At 39.4% G+C, this 18,591-nt stretch overlaps 1 protein-coding gene across 3 annotated transcripts in view; it reads left to right on the top strand.

The window, feature by feature from the left end:
• Positions 1–6,774, top strand: part of colec12 (collectin sub-family member 12) — a 210,468-nt gene extending 203,694 nt beyond the window's left edge. For all 3 annotated transcript variants that reach the window (XM_060823598.1, XM_060823594.1, XM_060823599.1), the window contains 2 exons: positions 1,087–1,229; positions 4,881–6,774. In XM_060823598.1, the coding sequence (XP_060679581.1) occupies positions 1,087–1,229; positions 4,881–4,897 (160 nt within the window). In that variant the 3' untranslated portion in view covers positions 4,898–6,774. The remainder of the gene's footprint in view (positions 1–1,086; positions 1,230–4,880) is intronic.
• Positions 6,775–18,591: the final 11,817 nt, after the last annotated feature.

Here is an 18,591-nt window from a genome sequence, read left to right as displayed (position 1 = left end):
AGTGTGGAAGGAGGCCATTTGGGCCATTGGTTCCAAACCAACTCTCTGAAGGACATCCCACCTTATAACCCTCCATTTCCCATGGTCAATCCTCCTAACCTGCACATCTTTGGACTGTGGGAAGAAACCAGAGCACTCAGAGGAAACCCACGCAGACACTGTGCAAACTCTACACAGCCAGTCACCTGACGGTGGAACTGAACCTGGGTCCCAGGTGCTGTGAGGCAGCAGTGCTAACCACTGTGCCACCCATTTTCCTATTTGATGGGAACAGGAGTTATAACCAATCATCCTATTAAGAACAATGGGTGAACATACGAAACTAGAGGGTCAATCAAAGCCAACACAGCTTCAGAGAATAATCCAGCTGCAAAATGGCTGATACCAGGAAGCAGTGGGCTGACCAATCTTGTAACGTCTGATCCCTGCCTGTCTCCATTCCTCATGGTGGCAGAGCCCAAAACTTCAGTCCATGGTTTTCAGGGCATGATTTTAACACTGTTTAAGTGAATGGGTTTTCAAGTATGTTTAACATTTCTTTTCAAAGGGGTGCAATTAAGTCAGCTTTTGCAAATATTTCAAATACAATTTTGTTAAATTGACAACTCATTTAGACAGATAATGTTCTTTTTATTTATCCAGAAGTGCATAACTGAGATATTTTTTCCCACCACTACATGACTCATGGTAATTTTTACCTATTATTCAAAATCACTAAATTGCCTATGGTTTCAATTAAATCAATTTACATGCACAGCTTGGAAAGGGCAATGCAATACTATAGGTGAGGGAAAAGGTATGGAAAGAGGAGAACATTAAATCACAATGAGGTTGGAGGGGGAAATAGACACTTTACCCCCTGCAGTGCCCACCTCTATTTCTAAAGACTTCAAGAGCATTGGTGGACACTGTGTGCCCCCTCTGCAAGGTCAACTTGGCACGAAATTAGCTACGGAAGAGGGGCAGACTGTTGGCAAAGATATTATTCTTGACAAGGTAGCCATATTAACTCCTGCTGACATGTATTGAAAGGATTCACTTCCTGCTTGCTTTGTGAATTCATTTTGTTTGACTGTTTTCTTCCAGAAACTGGAGGCCAGGGCAACCCGATAACTGGCAACATGAAACAGCAACAGAAGATTGTGCTGGCTTGGCTACAGGTGCATTGTGGAACGACTTCTTCTGCACAGACCTCAATGGTTTGATTTGTGAAAAGAGTGTCGACAAAGGTGAATGTTCGATTTGAGTTTATGCATGAGAAAATCTGATTCTGGTTTGCAAGTAGACACTGAAAAATAGTCATTTCAATTAGAAAAGATCCCAGATCTCGCAAATCACTGTAATCTGCAGCTTATTTCCTACAGTCAGTGATTAATCTGGTACTGCAGTGTGATGTAATGAAGGTTTGGTAATCATACTAGACTGAAGCAAAGGCATTGTTTTTACTTCAGTAACCTTTTAGGGTATCGGCCCTTTATATTTCAGTATTTCATTTTGAGTACAAACGGCCTCGGGAGAGGTAGACTCAGTAAAAACTAAAATTGACAAGAGCAGAATTCAGATTTGCAAATACGAAATATTTTGTTCAGATTTCTTATATGTACAGTTTATACAACACTTGAGTAGTAGAAAAAATATCTTACGTTTCAGAATAAAATATGTAACCAGCTAATGTATTGAATTCATATGTTGCTAGGTTTAGTTGTAGATTCCGCTATGACAACCAGCAGTTCAAAGCTAGGTATGAACAAAATAATTTGTTCGCAACCTGCCAGGTTTGCAGGACAATTCAGTGTGGGATCCGTCAGAGAAACCCTGTCAGTGCGAAAGACAATGGAGCCTAGAAATTGCAATTTTCTTTGGGGTCTCTCTACAGAGCAGCCATGATCACAGTGAAGGGTAGAACAGACACAGGGGCAAAAGAAAATACCTACTGCTGTTCTTTACTGGGTCTAGCACTGGAGTTCATAGGTGGGTAGCACATCCACCACTTGCACCAAAATGTTTGAGTTGTGGATTTTCTTGTTACTCATCTGACATCATAAACAAATATTCTGAAAGAGTGTTTTACTGTAGGAACTTATGAGCCTTAGTTTTCCATTCAACCTATTGTTATAAGCAAATTCTATGCAAGATACCCCAATTTGTTATGGTTTCACTTGGGATGCCCCAAGTATTAAATTCCTGGGTGGCAATGATTCCCCTACTTTACTCATCTGTTTACTCAGATGGTCACAAGAAGGTGAATCTAAAAATGGACCCTTTCCGTTGTGAATACCTTTCACCCAGACCCAAATGAACTTCTATTTGAAGTGAGTCAATTTAACCAGATTTCTGGAATGATCCCACTAGTAAAGGGCTTGTCATATGAGGACCAATTGGGGACTCTGGGTCTGTACTCGATAGAGTTTAGAAGATTGAGGGAGGATCTCATTGAAACTTATTAGAATACTGTAAGGCCAGGAAAGTGGATGTAAAGAAGATGTTTTCACTGGTGGAGAGACGGCACAGTCTCAGAGTAAAGGGAGAACCATTTGAACATTTCTTCAGCAAGAACGTAGTGAATCTGTGGAATTCATGACCACAGAACACTTGAGGCCAAGTCATTGAGTGTATTTAAGACAAAGATCAATAGGTCCTTGATCAGCAAGATGTCAAGGATTACAGGAGAAGTCAGCCATGATCAAATGGCAGAATAGACTCTGTGGGCTAAATGACCAAATGCTATTCCTATGTTTTATGGTCTTGAGATAACAATGAGTGAGATTACCCTTTACCTGCAGGGATAACTATTGGCTATTTCTTTTCGTGACCTTCACAGCTAACACTGTAATCCAAGTTAGTAATGACCCACTGGCACACATGAGAACTTTAGTCCCACTAACACACACTAGTAAAGTGCTTTTTAACCCCCTATCCTTGTTTATTCTCCAAAAGGAAAAGATACAAAATGTGTCTGCTATTTGGAATAAAATCTGCAGAGAACGAATTGTTGTTGACCCAGAGTCATCAGCCCCTCATTTTCTTAGTCAAGATCATAGTCCAGCCTATTCTGACTTGGCTTTTTCCCCTCCTAAGGGCTGTTATTTGAAATTCCCTTTGCACCTTTAGGTGTGAAATTCCAAGGGTCTCTCTCTCTCGCACCCAACATCCAAGTGATTTACATCTGCAGCCATGTTTGGTCATTTCAACCCTCAGTACAAAATTGCACACATTTTGGAATTGAAAGTTAAAAATGTTCATATAGTGCTTTGTAGATCTGACCTATGGTCATAATACCATATTCGTATCTAAACACCATTGACCTTTGTGGGAGAAGTGCCCCAGATTTTTGAAGCTTACCCTTTGTTTCTTTTCTTTTGGTCTTGGACTCTTCTACCTGAGGAAATAGTTTCTCTCGATCGATCCAATCAACCCCTTCAATCATCTCAAATAATTAAAATCAAGTTATTTTTATATTATAAAGACTGTACATTTTTCTATTTTAAATTGTGAAATGAAATGTTAAAGGGCTGTTTTTAAACTAAGGATTATGGAAGGAATTGCTGCAGTTTTCAAAAACAAGTTACTAACATTTATGCTTCTGCTTGTTCAGACAGTGGAGGAAGGTTATTGCAAATGATCTGACACCATTTGAAGGGTGTATACAATGAGATTTGCCAGGCAACAAGTAGCTAATCGGTCTGTAGAGTTGTCGATAGCAAAAACCTTCTGTGTGCTTACAACAATGTGATTGGCTCCCGGTTGGCTGAACAGCTTGTGAGTGTGAGCAATATGGCCAAAAGCCTTCATAGCTCCAAAAGGGGAAGTAGTGTTTTTCCTTCCTCAAAAAGAACCTAAAGCCTGAAGTAAGCCAGTTTATTTTCACTCCTCAGTTGCTGTGACTTTGAACCAATTGTTAAGAAATTTTACATTTTGTGAACCAGTCACTCTGTGCCTCCTGCAAGGAAATGAAAAGCACCTGGAGAAGAGATATGAACAAACAGCAAAACCCTGTGAGCGAAAGGATAATCTTTGTGAACACTGTGGATAAGGAGTATTGAACTGCCTTCCTAGATTTTCCCTCCATCCATAATATTGTAATGAATAGTAATTCTTGATAAGTACAGAAAACTGGTTCATGATTTCTGTTAAATTTGGTCTAAAAAGACAGGTAAATTGGGGAATTTTAAGTACATTAATAAAATCTTTACCTTTTATGATGATTGTAAATAGTGGGGCATGCTTTCCAGTGCTACCCCAATAAGATTTAAAATCAACAGATGGAAGTGTAGTAAATGCAACTAGTCCAGATATCCTTCTAAGGAATCTGCATTCAACCCCTCTAAGATCATAACATCTTTCCTGAAATGCAGAGCCAGAACTGGATACACGTACTTTAGATGCATCCTAACAAGAACTTTATACAAGCATTACTTCTAGCCTTTTGGATTCCAGCACTCTTGGGATAAACATTCCTTCAAGCATTTTCTAATATAGAGATTCCCTATTAATAATGATATTTATTTAATTGTTTCCTCTTTGAATTGTTAAATTCTGCTTATTAATGAATCTGTGAATAGAGTTGATGAGTTCATATCAATATGTGTTGGCCTCTCAAAATAATATCTTATGCCTGTCAAGAAAGCAGAATAGGGAAGGAATCTCAGGTAGTCTCCAGTAAATTATGTATTGCATTCTAAATTAATTACTCCACCCAGGCACACTTATCCCTGCACAGCATGAATTAGGAAGATGCTTTTGGAGAATAATCTCAAATCTGTTTTTTTTTGTCTGTTGTATGTTGAATTGAAATCATATATATATTTCTGATACTGTGGTTTTCTAATCAATTTTCTGCAGCTGCATATATTCATACCATCGGTCTTTTCATATTACAGGTCAACTTAAAGCGTGATTCTCCTGAGTAGCCTAAAGAGCACATCCAGAGACATTTCCAGACCAGTTTCAGAGGTGGTCATCAGTTTCAGGCCTTCGATTACCAAAGGAAGCTTCTGATCTGCGTCATTAACCTAGCTTCCCAAACATCATTTCCTCATGCCGGGCTTTTGAAGTTAGATCTTCAGCCCACTTTAACTTTTAATTTGAAGTTAGCCCAAAACTTAATTCTTTAAAGAATATCTATTATTCAATAACAATTATTGTTTATGGAAGGTGAAATAAGCAAGAAAATATATTGCAAAATCCAAGAGTCCTTTTTTTTTGTTTTATTTTCCTTAAATACTTATGACAGTATAAGAAAATTTATACATTAACACTAGTGTTTAAAAAATATTTACCATTCTGCATAGTAACAGACATACACACAGCTTTCCAGTTTTCACGAATGTTTCTACTGAAACATCTGTGTTGAGTTTACAATGAAATTTTTTAAAATTCCCCTATTATCAACTAAAATACCAAATATATGGTGTAGGAACAGGATTTGAATTGGATCTCATTTTGTTACCTTCCAGTTGCTGTAGAGATGACTTCTTAAATGTTTGATCACAAAAGTAAGAGAAAACTATTGCTCATCTGCTTAAGTAATTTTACTTTCATTGGACAAAAATAATTTCACCCGAAAGCAGAATGTGTTAAGAGTATACTTACAAATGCAAATGTTACAGTTCAATGGGAAGGGAATTACTGTGCTTTCTGATCATGAAGGTCCATTTTGACATCAGTAGCTGGACATCCCAGAAGGGAAGTAAAAAAGGCACCACTTTCTTTATATTTAAGCAATGTCACTGGAACAAAAGAAACCAATCATGTAAACTACTGCCCTACACAACCTTTTGACTTGCATGAAATGCAATCCTATGTGATCTATAATTATTCCCATTTTAAACTAACCTAAGGATTTACACTAACAATTAAACCCTATTTAAGAGTCTACCATGACCACTAATTAAATATTCAAAACATTTAATCAGTCAATATTTGCAAAACACTTACGCAGTAATGCTCAGCCGTCAACTGCCGATGGAGTCAGCGATGTAAAATATAAAGATCCTTTCAATTCATATTTGCAAAAACTGTATGAGATAGTAACTAGTTTTGTGCCACACTTTGTTTAAATAGTCACATAACAAAACAGAATACAATTAATTAAGATTAAATTACATTCTGTTATTCTCAGTCATTCCATCTTATGAAAGGTTTGATTTCAATTCTGATCCAATATTTTGAAAAAAACTATTTTTCACCTATTTAGATTTGAAGAAGAAGAATGATCCCAAAACAAATTTTATTAGTTACTTGGTTACAAATCAGTTTTAAAATAGCAATTAGACTGAGGCAATCAAGTCAGATCGTGGATTACAGTGCTTTGCAATTTTCTTATTTTAAACTTGCCATATTAGGAAGCTACCAAGCAGAACACAGTACTATCCCACAAAGGCAGGGGGCTGAAGTCATTGATCTGGCTGTCCACACTCAAACATCTGTGGCAACTAGTTATAGAGCAGTACTGGCTCAGTCTGAGGAGGAGATTGCAAGTCCATTCACTCAGCCAGAGAAAGTAAGTGAAAAGGGAAATTAAAGTAATTGCAATTAAAGAGAAAATAGGTTTTGTTACATCATTATCGAAAGCAAATGTCATATGACAGTGTTTTTAAACATTCCTTTAAGAGAGTCAATTAAAAGCCATGCACCATAGTCAGTTTTTGCTTTAAGTAACTTCAATGGGCTCAGCACATGGATATGTATTACCTTACTGCCAAATACATCTGTAATAACTAAAACTAAAACAAAACCAAAATGAATTGTGAAATAAAAATAATTTTGTTTAAACAGGTGTGCATTGATTTCTCCAAGTTTTGCCTGGCTCCAGAGATCTGCGCTGGTATTTATGCTCCTCTTGAACCCTGTCATTAGTACAGTCACTTTTTATCAAGTAATAAACAGTATACTCTCAAGCAGAATAGATTTTTACAACTATTGATGATAATTGTTTGATTTCACTACTGAAGAAAACTACATGCACTCTTGATATCTTAGGGGAGAGATAAAGAAATTGCACATACATGCAGAACCCCTAGGAGCAGCAAATGAAGCAGACAGGAGACCTTATTTGAGTAGTAGGCAAAATGTCTGTTTCTGAATGTGTGATGACAACTGGTCATTAAGTTAGCAGTAAATTGAGGGCAGGTCATGCTTCCCAATGGTTGGCAGTGGGAGTCACATTTTAGTACATTTGGCATACATGTTCAATAACTTCATCCAGTTAAATTGTACCTTTGGAATTAAGTAGCAGATGGGAAACACGTCTTCAGATTCATGATTGGTCAAAAGGTGGCAAGGTCACTTTCTGGTGAATTGAAGCCTGTGATTTACTCTTTCTTAGTTCCTGTTTTTTAGTTTCAATCCTTTGTTCATCCAACTAGCTGAATGTTTGCTGTCTTCAATATTTTGAAAAAAAGATTTTTCATATTTCTTATAATATATTCGGATAATATCGATGTTGATTTACATCTCTTTGAATAATTATCCCTTCTCTGTTTTGATCTTTGCTTCACACTTTGGCCTTCATTTAGTTTTGATAGGTTCTTTATAAATAGTTCCTACTTTAGTTTTTTACTTCTGTTGTGTAAGTTTTCTGTCTGTCTTACACTGTTTGATAGTCCAGGATAGTCAGTTTTGGGAGTAATTTCTTGGAAGTAGAGGAAGTTGTGGTTTGAATTTCTTTCCTCTCAGTAACTGTGATGGTGCTAATCCAGATAGTCAGAGTGCTGCTAAGGAATTTGTTTTTGTCTTCAAACGTGATTTGATCATTCTGACTCCTTATTCTGCTACATTAGATTGAGGATACCCGAGAGGACTTAAGATGTTGTAGTCCTTTTTTACTATGAAATTAGTGAAATATTCATTCATAAGTTGTAGGCCATTGTCCAATACAACTTGGACTGGTATCGATCTGTTGTAATATTTCTTACAAAGCTCTAACAGCTATTTTCATAGTCATATATAACTGTTTAACCTCAATGTATTCCAGAAGAATAATTTATGACAATAAATATCACTTGTCACTAATGGAGAATAAACCCTTTCCTAGACATTTTCATGGTCTGTGTGGAATTTTGCATATTAATAGTGGTTCTTTGTTCTGAGGAGCACATTGCACATAGCTCACAACTTAAAATTATATTTTTTCTATCTTTTAAATTTCCCAGCCACTGCACTGAGCATGACCTCTGCATTTCATTACACCATGTGGTCCTTATGTAGGTTTTTATGACATCTGCATAATGGAAGAACATTTTCCTGACTATACCAATAGATTTTGTTCTGGACAACCTTGAATGGAAAATTTGTGAACTTGCATGGTGTCTTCTTCTTATATCGGTACATGACAAAGTTCTCAGAATTTGTTAGTGTCTGCCAGCCAAAATGCTGGAATATTCTGAGAGTATGACTCAATTTCGTCAATAAAATTCATATCTTGCTGTGTGGGTCTATCCGTAGTTGCTCTGGACAATGTACCTACTGTTATTTGTATTTTACCCTATACATATTCCATTTCATAAATAAATCTCATTAAACGCAGGTGGAATATTTGGGTCCTTGGTGGCATTCTTGCGAATTACCTTCCATCTAGTAATGGAACTAAGGGCAAAAGTAGAAATTGTTCGAGAAACTTAGTTAGTATGGCAGCATCTGTGGACAGCAAGCAGACTTAACATTGAGTCCAGTGACCCTTCTTCAGGATGGATAGTAGCTAGAAAAAGGTGGAACATAAGCTGAAGACAGGGGGTGATGGGAGGAAAAGGAGTGAGCAGATGGGTGGAGATGGGATCCAGAGAGAAAGAATGGTAGTTAGGCAGACAAAGGAATGGATAATAGTAGGGAGAAAGAAAAACTGATAATGGGGACCATGAGTTTCTGTTTTGGTTTCAGATTTCCACAGTTCTTTGTTCTATTTTAAAGAAACTAAGAGGTTGGGATGTGTATCTATGACTGCTCTAAGACCAATTAGATAGTCTGGAAACTTCTTTCTTGAGATCTGTTAATCTTGTCTCAGTATCTGATAGTGCTTAGGACACATGATAGATCAGCCTTCAGCTTCAATTTGTCTGTACTTTTAAAAAGATTGGTTCCAAATTACTGGTTGAGGCATCTTGGAGTCATAGAGATGTATAGCATGGAAACAGATCCTATGTTCTGTGATTATGGTTAGTAATGAGGGGCTGCAGTGTGTTAGAATAACTAATGGAATTAGCATTTATTATTCTTTAATTGTCTGTTTCTGGTTTGTATTTCAACACTATTCTTGTGCTTTCCTCAATAGTTGCCTGAAAGGTTCAGTAATTTGGGCCAAATTTGGTAAGAATGTTGCTATTTTATTGACCATTGTAAGAACACCCTGAAGTCTTGGACAAAAGTAGGAGTTGGGAAGTAATTATCTTTTGTGGCTTTGACATTGTACCTTTGCTACTCACAACGTGACCTAAGAAAAAATTAGATATTTTTGAAAATTCTCATTTTTCATCAGATGTTAATGATGTAACTTGCTGTAAACAATGTAACACTCCTCAAAGTCTCTGTTCATGTTGTTCAACTGTTCCACCAAATGCCATAATATAGCACTATGGCCTTGTAAAATATTATACATTTGTCTTTGGAAAATTTCTGGAGCGGATGTTATATTGAATAGCAAATAATTAAAATAAAATCTCCCAAACAAAGTTATGAAAGTTGTCAAGAACTTGATCATCTCATCCAACGGGTTTTGCCAAATGTTGCTCTTTGCATTCAGTTTTAACATTGAAGGCTGAATCATTTGTTTTCTTTGGCTAATTTTCAGTTCCTAGAAACTAGATTTCTAATCTCAGTTCTGAAGAAGAGTTATACCAGACTGAGTGTTATGGACATGTACAACACAGAAACAAACCCTTTGGTCCAACTCACCCATGCCAACCAGATCCTAAATTAATCTAGTCCTATTTGCCAGCATTTGGCCCATATCCCTCTCAACCCTTCCTATTCATATAGCATTCAGATGCCTTTTTAAATGTTGTAATTTTACCAGGTATCACTACTTCCTTTGGCAGTGTGAAAAATTTGCTCCTTAGCTCCCTTTTAAATCTGTCCCCTATCACCCTAAACCTTACCCTCTAGTTCTGGACTCCCCAACACAGGGAAAAGACCGTGTCTATTTATGCTATCCATGCCCCTCATGACTTTGTAAGCCTCTAAAGGTCACCCCTCAGCCTCTGACCCCAGTCTATTCAGCCTCTCCCTGTAGCTCAAACCCGCCAATCCTGGCAACATCCTTGTAAATCTTTTCTGAACCCTTTCAAGTTTCACAACATCCTTCTTATAGGAGGGAGAACAGAATTGCACACTATATTCCAAAAGTCGCCTAACCAATGCCCTATACAGTCGTAACATGACCTCCCAACTCTTTTACTCAATGCTCTGACCAATGAAGGAAAGCACACTAAATGCCTTCTTCACTATCCTATCTACCTGAGACTCCAATTTCAAGGAACTATGAACTTGCACTCCAAGGTCTCTTTAATCAGCAACACTCTTGAGGATCTTACCATCAATTCCTGCCCTGATTTGCCTTTCCAGATTGCAGGACCTCACATTGATCTAAATTAAACTCCATCCATTTCTGCTCAGCCCATTAGCCCATCTCATCAAGATCCTGTTGTACTGAGGTAACCTTCTTCGCTGTCCAGTACACCTCCAATTTTGGTGTCATCTGCAAACTTACTAACTATATTTCCCATGTTCACATCCAAATCATTTATATAATGACGAAACACAGTCAGATCCAGCACCGATTCTTGTGGCACTCCACTGGTCAGAGCCTCCAGACTGAAAAACAACCCTCCATCTCTACCCTCTGTCTTCTACCTTTGAGCCACTTCTGTATCCAAATGGCTAGTTCTCCCTGTATTCCATGTGATCTAATCTTGCTAACCAGTCTATCATGAGGAACCTTGTCGAATGTCCATACAGATCACATCCACTGCTCTGTCCACATCAATCCTCTTCGTTACTTCATCAAAAAACTCAATCAAGTGAGTGAAACATGATTTCCCATGCACAAAGCCATGTTGACTATCCCTAATTAGACCTTGCTTATCCAAATATGTAAATCCTGTCCTCAGGATTCCCTTCAACATCATGCCCACCACTGATGTCAGGCTCACCGGTCTATAGTTCCCTCGCTTTTCCTTACTGCCTTTCTTAAATAGTGGCCGCACATTAGCTAACTTAGTCATCTGACATCTCACCTGTGACGATCAATGATACAAACATCTCAGCAAGGGCCCCAACAATCACTTCCCTAACTTCCCACAGAGTTCTAAGGCACATCTGATCAGGTCCTGGGGATTTATTCACATTTCTGCATTTTGAGATATCCAGCACCTCCTCCTCTGTAATACAGACATTTTTCAAGATATCACCATCTATTTCCCTACAGAGCATATCTTCTATGTCCTTCTCCAAAATCAACACTGATGCAAAATACCCATCTCCCACACATCGGCTGCCTTGCTGGTCTTTGAGGGGTCCTATTCTCTCCCTAGTTATCCTTTTGTCCTTAATGTATTTATGAAATCCCTTTGGATTCTCCTTAACTTTTTTGCCAAGGCTATCTCATCTCCCCTTTTTGTCCTCCTGATTACCCTTTTAAGTATAAATTTACAGCCTTTATACTCTTCTAAGGAACCATTCGATCTCTGCTGTCCAGACTGTTGTATGCTTCCTTCATTTTCTTAAGCAAAACCTCAATTTGTTAGTCATCCAGCATTCCCTACATCTACCAGTCTTGTCTTTTACCTTAACAGAAACAGTGTCTTTGGACTCTCATTATCTCACTTTTGAAGGCTTCCTATTTTCCAGCCATCCCTTTATCTGCAAACATCTGCCCCCAATCAACTTTTGAAAGTTCTTGCCTAATACGGTCAAAATTGACCTTCCTCCAATTTATAACTTTAACTTTACACCCTGTCTATCCTTTTCCATCACTATATTAAAACTATTGCATTATGGTTGCTGGCCCCAAAGTGCACCCCCAATGACATCTCAGTCACTTGCCCTGCCTATTTCCCAAGAGTAGGTCAAGTTTGCACCTTCTCTAATAGGTACATCCACATACTGAATCAGAAAATTTTCTTGTACGCATTTAAATTTTTTTCCATCTAAATCCTTAACATTATTTAGTCCCAATCTATATTTGGGAAGTTAAAATCCCAACCATTACCACTCTATTATTCTTACAGATAACTGAGATCTCCTTACGAATTTTTTTTCTCAAATTCCCACTGACTATTGGGAGGGTAAATTGTACAATCCCAATAAGGTGATTATCCCTTTCTTTCTTGTTTGTTCCAAAGTAACTTCCTTGGAAGTAAGCCCAGGAATATCCATCCTAAATACAGCTATTACATTATCCCTTATCAAAAACGCCACTTCCCTTCCTCCCTTGCCTCCCTTTCTATTCTGGAGGAGAAAGTGAGGTCTGCAGATGCTGGAGATCAGAGCTGAAAATGTGTTGCCGGAAAAGCGCAGCAGGTCAGGCAGCATCCAAGGAGCAGGAGATTCGACGTTTCGGGCATAAGCCTTGAAGAAGGGCTTATGCCCGAAACGTCGAATCTCCTGCTCCTTGGATGCTGCCTGACCTCCCTTTCTATCCTGCCTATAGCATTTTTATCCTGGAACATTAAGCTGCCAATCCTGTCCATCCCTGAGCCACATCTCTGCAATTGAAATGATATCCGAGTCCCATGTTCCTACTCATACCCTGAGTTCATCTGCCTTCCCTATTAGGACCTCTTGCATTGAAATAAATGCAGTTTAATTTATCAGGCCTACCTTGTTCATAGAAGTTCATAGAATCCCTACAATGCAGAACAGGTCATTTGATCCAATAAGTCCACACCGGCTCTCGGAAGAGCATTCCACTCAGACCTATTCCCCTACCCAATTACTCTATATTTCCCCCTGACTAATGCACCTAACTTACACATCCCTGAACACTATGGGCAACTTTAGCATGGCCAATTCACCTAACCTGCGTATCTTTGGACTGTGGGTGGAAACTGGAACACCCAGAGGAAATTCACGCTGACACGAGGAGAATATGCAAACTCCACACGGACAGTCAGCCAAGGCTGGAATCTGCCCTGACTGTTTGACTTGTTCTTTTTCCCAATCGAATCAGTCTCAGAAAATCCTCACCATCTCCCTGTACATACTATGTTCATTGTATTCAAAATGTGTCTAAAAAAACGGGTATCCATTGAACACAGTCTGCCAATTTCTGAGCAACAAACCCAAACAAGCAGACAAAACACGTCCAGAAAACTTAGCCACTCTCTCCTTCATCAAAGACATCTAGGAAATGGCTGCCAGACTACCCAGATCCCTTGGCATCATGCTATCCCACAAACCCACCAACACACTAAAACTGCAGCTAATGAACTTAAAAGACCCCATACAGGCAACAAGCAAAACTAATGTTATTTACAAAATACCTTGCAAGAACTACAACAAACACTACATTGGACAAACAGGCAGAAAACTAGCTATCAGGATACAAGAACATCAACTAGCCACAAAATGACATGACCCGCTCTTACTAGTATCCTCATATAAGGATGAGGAAGGACACCACTTCAACTGGGACAACACATCCATCCTAGGACAAGCCAAACAGAGACAGAGACATGCATGAGAATTCCTAGAAGCATGGCATTCCAACCTGAACTCTATCAACAAACACATTGACTAGGATCCCATTTACCAACTCCTGAGAAAAAGAATCAGAAATAACATCACCAAAGGAAATGATGTCACCACAGGAAATGGCATCACCAAGCCTAGGAAACTCAAACATATAAATAGAAAGCGGGCTATACCACCAGTGCTTCATTAGGAGACTCACTGAAGGTGTTACCTAGTGTGGTGAGAACACATCTGAAAATTAACCTTCCAGCTCAGTGGAATCTACATCTAGAACCTCAACAGGAGCTACAAATCTTCTCAAAACACACAATAGTCCCCTTCCAATTCATGTACAATCTGTCCTTCTTGTACAGGTCACTTCTACCCCAGAAGACATTCTGATGATCCAAAAATGTGAAACTTCTCCTCTGCACCAGCACCTCAGCCATGCATTCATCTGCTCTATCCTCCTATTCCTAATCTCATTTGTTCATAGCTCCAGGAGCAATCCAGATATTATTACTCTCGAGGACCTTCTTTTTAAATTCCAGCTTAACTTTCCGTATTCTTCCTTTAGTATCTCATCCTTTTCTCTTCTTATGCCATTAGTTCCAATGTGTACAATGACCTCCTGCTGGTCCCTCTCCTCTTTGAGAACGTTCTGCACCCTCTCAGAAATATCCTTGATCCTGGCACCAGGGAGGCAAACACCATTCTGATTTTTCACTGCTGGCCACAGAAATGTTGGTCCTTGCCACTGAGTTCCGTATCACAGTCGATTGTTTGACTTACCCTCATTATAGTAGAGCCTGTCTCAATATCAGAAATGTGACTGTTCATGCTACATTCTCCTGAGAGTTCATCACCTCCCCCCCCACCCCCCACTACATTTTCAAAAACAGCATACTTCTTTGAGATGGAGACAGCCACAGAGATTCCTACACTACCTGCCTCCCTCTCCTCCCTTTCCGAGCAGTAACCCATCCTACCTGACTATATCTGGGCTTTTTCTCCCTTTCTATAACTGCCATGTATCACACCCCCTAGCTGCTGTAAATTCCTTGTGGCCTCTAACTGCCGCTCCAACTGATCCACATGATTCACAACCAAACACACTTACATCAGTAACATGGAAATTTTCCCTAATCTCCCACATCTGACAGGAAGAGCACATCATTCTCCTAAAGGCCATCTTTGCACTTTTAGCCATCTACAGATCCAGAAAATAGTCCAGTCTTGCACCTCTAAAAACACTGCTCCAGGCTAACTTAGTACCGATGTTTTATATTTTTTAATTTTAATCAAGAGACAGATCTCAATAAAACATAACCAAAAAACCCCACTCTACTCACTATTAAAAAAAAGACAGCGATTACACTAAAATCATGCACTTATCTGCTCCTGTGCTGTGAGCTCTCCCACACAGATTCCTCCTTGAAACATTAGCTGTTTTTCTTTGTCTACAGAGGCTTCCAGACCTGAGTTTCTCCAGCATTCTCTGTTTGTGATAAATTTCACAAGTCAAGAAGCTCAGAGATGCCAAAACTTTGGAGATCCCATTGACTGCACACACGCTGCAGTGAGGGGGCAAAATCACAATGCTGTGGAATTGATCAGCAGGAAGGGGTTCCCTCCAATTAATGTTTGGACAATCTGTGATCACTGTTACCACTTTCTAGAGGTATGTGCCTGCTACACTGGCAACTGCAATGACTCTTCAATCTTACAGTATTCTAATGTACCTGAAGCATTGGCAATCTTGGGACCATACTGGGCTGCTTACCAGAACATGATGTCAGGTGACAAATGGAGTTTAATGCAGATAAATGTGAGGTGATTCATTTTGGGAATAACAGGAAGGCAGAATACTGGGTCAATCAATTGAAAGATTATTGATAATGTGAATGTGCAGAGGCATCTTGATGTTCATGTACATAGATCCCTGAAGGTTGCCACCCAGGTTGACGGTGCTGTTAAGATGGTGTGTTAGGTTTTATTGGTAGAGGGATTGAGTTCTGGAGCCGTAATGTCATGCTGCAGCTATACAAAACGTGGGGCACACTAGGAGTTGATGTGCTGAATGTTGAGAAACTAGGGGAAGGGAAGCTTTTCTTCCAAGCATGAGAAAGTGGATATTGGGGATGAGGAAGCTCTCCTTGTCTGTGACAGTGCTCAGCTCTGTAGGGTGCTACAAGCCTGAGAGGAGCTGACAAACTCCCAGTTCCAGTCGATGGGACCTGGCTACAGCAGATCATGGACTGTAGCATGGTCATTGGTCATGACGCGAACATTAAGTTTGCATATGGAGAAGAACTGTAATCCTCCATTGGTTTTATTTGTGTTCACTATTAACATAGAATGTTACAGCGCAGTTCAGGCCCATCGGCTCTTGATGTTGTACCGGCTTGTGAAATTAATCTGTTGCCCATCTAACCTACACTGTTCCATCATTATCCATACGTATGTCCAATGCCCAGTTAAATGCCCTTAAAGTCAGGGAGTCTACTACTGTTGCAGGCTGGCCGTTCCACGCTCCTATTACTCTGAGTAAAAAAACTATCCCTGGTACCTGTCTGAAATCTATCACCCCTCAATTTAAAGCTATGTCCCCTGTGTTAGCCTTCACCACCCAGGGAAAAAGGCTCTCACTGTCTAACCTATCTAACTCTGATTACCTTACAAGTCTTGATTAACATCCTAATAAATCTCCTCTAAACACTTTCCATATAATGTTGTGACCAAAACGGTATGCAATATTCCAGATGCAGTCTTACTAGTGTCTTGTACAGCTGAAGCATGACCTAGTGGCTCCAAAAATCAACACCAACACACCATATGCGTTCTTAACAACCCTCTCAACCTGGGTGGCAGATTTCAGGGATTTATGCACCTGGACACCAAGCTCTCTGTTCATCTACACCACTTTACCATTTGCCCAGTACTCTTGATTCCTGTTACTTCAGCCCAGCTCTGTATCTTATCTATGTCCCTCTGTAACCCACAACATCCTTCGGCACTATCCACAATTCTGCCCACCTTATTGTCATTCTCAAATTTACTAACCCTTCCTTCTACACCTGCATCCAGATCATTTAAAGAAATGACAAACAAGCAGTGGCCCCAAAACAGGTCCTTGCAGCACACCACTGGTAACTGAGCTCCAGGATGAATATTTCCCATCAACCACCATCCTGACTTCTTTCAGCAAGCCAATTTCTGATCCGGTTCACTAAATCACCTTCAATCTCGAAACTCCGTATCTTGTACAATAGCCTACCATGTAGAACCTTGTCAAATGCCTTACTGAAGTCCATATACACCACATCAACTGCTTTACCTTCATCTGTCTGTTTTATCACCTTCTCAAAGAACACAATAACAGTTAGTTTGGCACAACCTACCCTTCACAATATCTAATCAAAATTATTCCTTTCCAGATGATTGTAAATCCTATTTCTTATATCCTTTTCCAACACCTTACCCACAACCGAAGTAAGGCTCACTGGCCTATAATTACCAGGGCTGTCCCGACTTCCCTTCTTAAACAAGGAAACAACATTTGCTCTCCTTCAGTCTTCTGGCACTACTCCTGTCAACAATGATGACAAATATCAAAGGCAAAAGCTCTACATTCTCCACCTTGACTTCCCAGAGCATCCAAGGATAAATGCCATCTGGCCCAGGGGTCTTATCTATATTCAAATCTTACAAAATTGCTAAAACCTTCTCTTTGTCAATCAAACTCCCATCTAATCTTGTAGCTTGTATCTCCATATTCTCACGAACATTATTGGAAATGCTGGTATTGGACTGGGATGTCCAAAGTTAAAAAAAATCACACAACACCAGGTTATAGTCCAACAGGATTAGTTGGAAGCACTAGCTTTTGGAGCGCTGCTCCTTCATCAGGTGGTTGTGGAGTACACAATTGTAAGACACAGAAATTATAGCAAAAGTTTTCAGTGTGATGTAACTGAAATTATACATTGAAAAATACCTTGATTGTTTACTAAGTCTCATCTGTTAGAATGACCATGTTCGCTTTACTTCTTTCATATGCAAATCACACAACATTTTAAAAGTTACATTCTCAGGTTAATTTTAACAATTGGTGTAAGACTCTCTAAACTCATTTTTTAGATTAGAATCAGATGAAAAAATTATGGCACAGACAACAGCACACAGGGGGCGAACACCTTCAACACATTATCTGAGCTGACACCTGGCCGGGTTCATTCCCCAGTACCAAATCCAATATGGCATCACTCCTTGTTAGCCTGTCTACATACTGCGTCAGAAAACCCTCCTGCACACATGGAACAAAACTGACCCATTTAAACTACTTGAACTTTAGTATTCCCAGTCAATATTGGGGAAGTTAAAGTCCCCCATAACAATTACCTTGTTAGTCTCGCTCCTATTGAGAATCATCTTTGCTATCCATTCCTCTACATCCCTGGAAAAATTCGGCGGACTATGGAAAATTCCCAACAGGGTGACCTCTCCTTTTGTATTTCTAACCTCAGCCCACCTACCTCAGTGGACAAGTCCTCAAATATTATCTCAGCTGCTGTAATATTACTCTTGATTAACAATGCTACACACACACACACACACACACACACACACACCTTTTACCATATTCTCTGGTATTACTGAAACTATAAATGTTTACTAGCTATAAATAGAATCTCATGTTTGAAATTGCCTGAATGGACAATGACTAGCTGCAGGTATCTTGGGAGCACTCAGCACTGAGTTACAGACACTTAGAGAGGTTGGTTGACAATGCAAATAAGGACAGGTAAACTGTAACTAGGGTGAGAGAATGGGCTTGTATATTTGACGGAGAACCAGCCGAGCAGGCTGTGTATGTGAGCAGTATGTCTTTATGGCTGTTGTACCATTAGTTTGCCAGTGAAGGGA

The sequence above is a fragment of the Hemiscyllium ocellatum genome, chromosome 4 (assembly GCF_020745735.1).
Source record: "Hemiscyllium ocellatum isolate sHemOce1 chromosome 4, sHemOce1.pat.X.cur, whole genome shotgun sequence".
Lineage (NCBI taxonomy): Eukaryota > Metazoa > Chordata > Chondrichthyes > Orectolobiformes > Hemiscylliidae > Hemiscyllium > Hemiscyllium ocellatum.
Note: the sequence above shows the minus strand (reverse complement) of the source record. Positions and strands in the feature narration are given on the sequence as shown.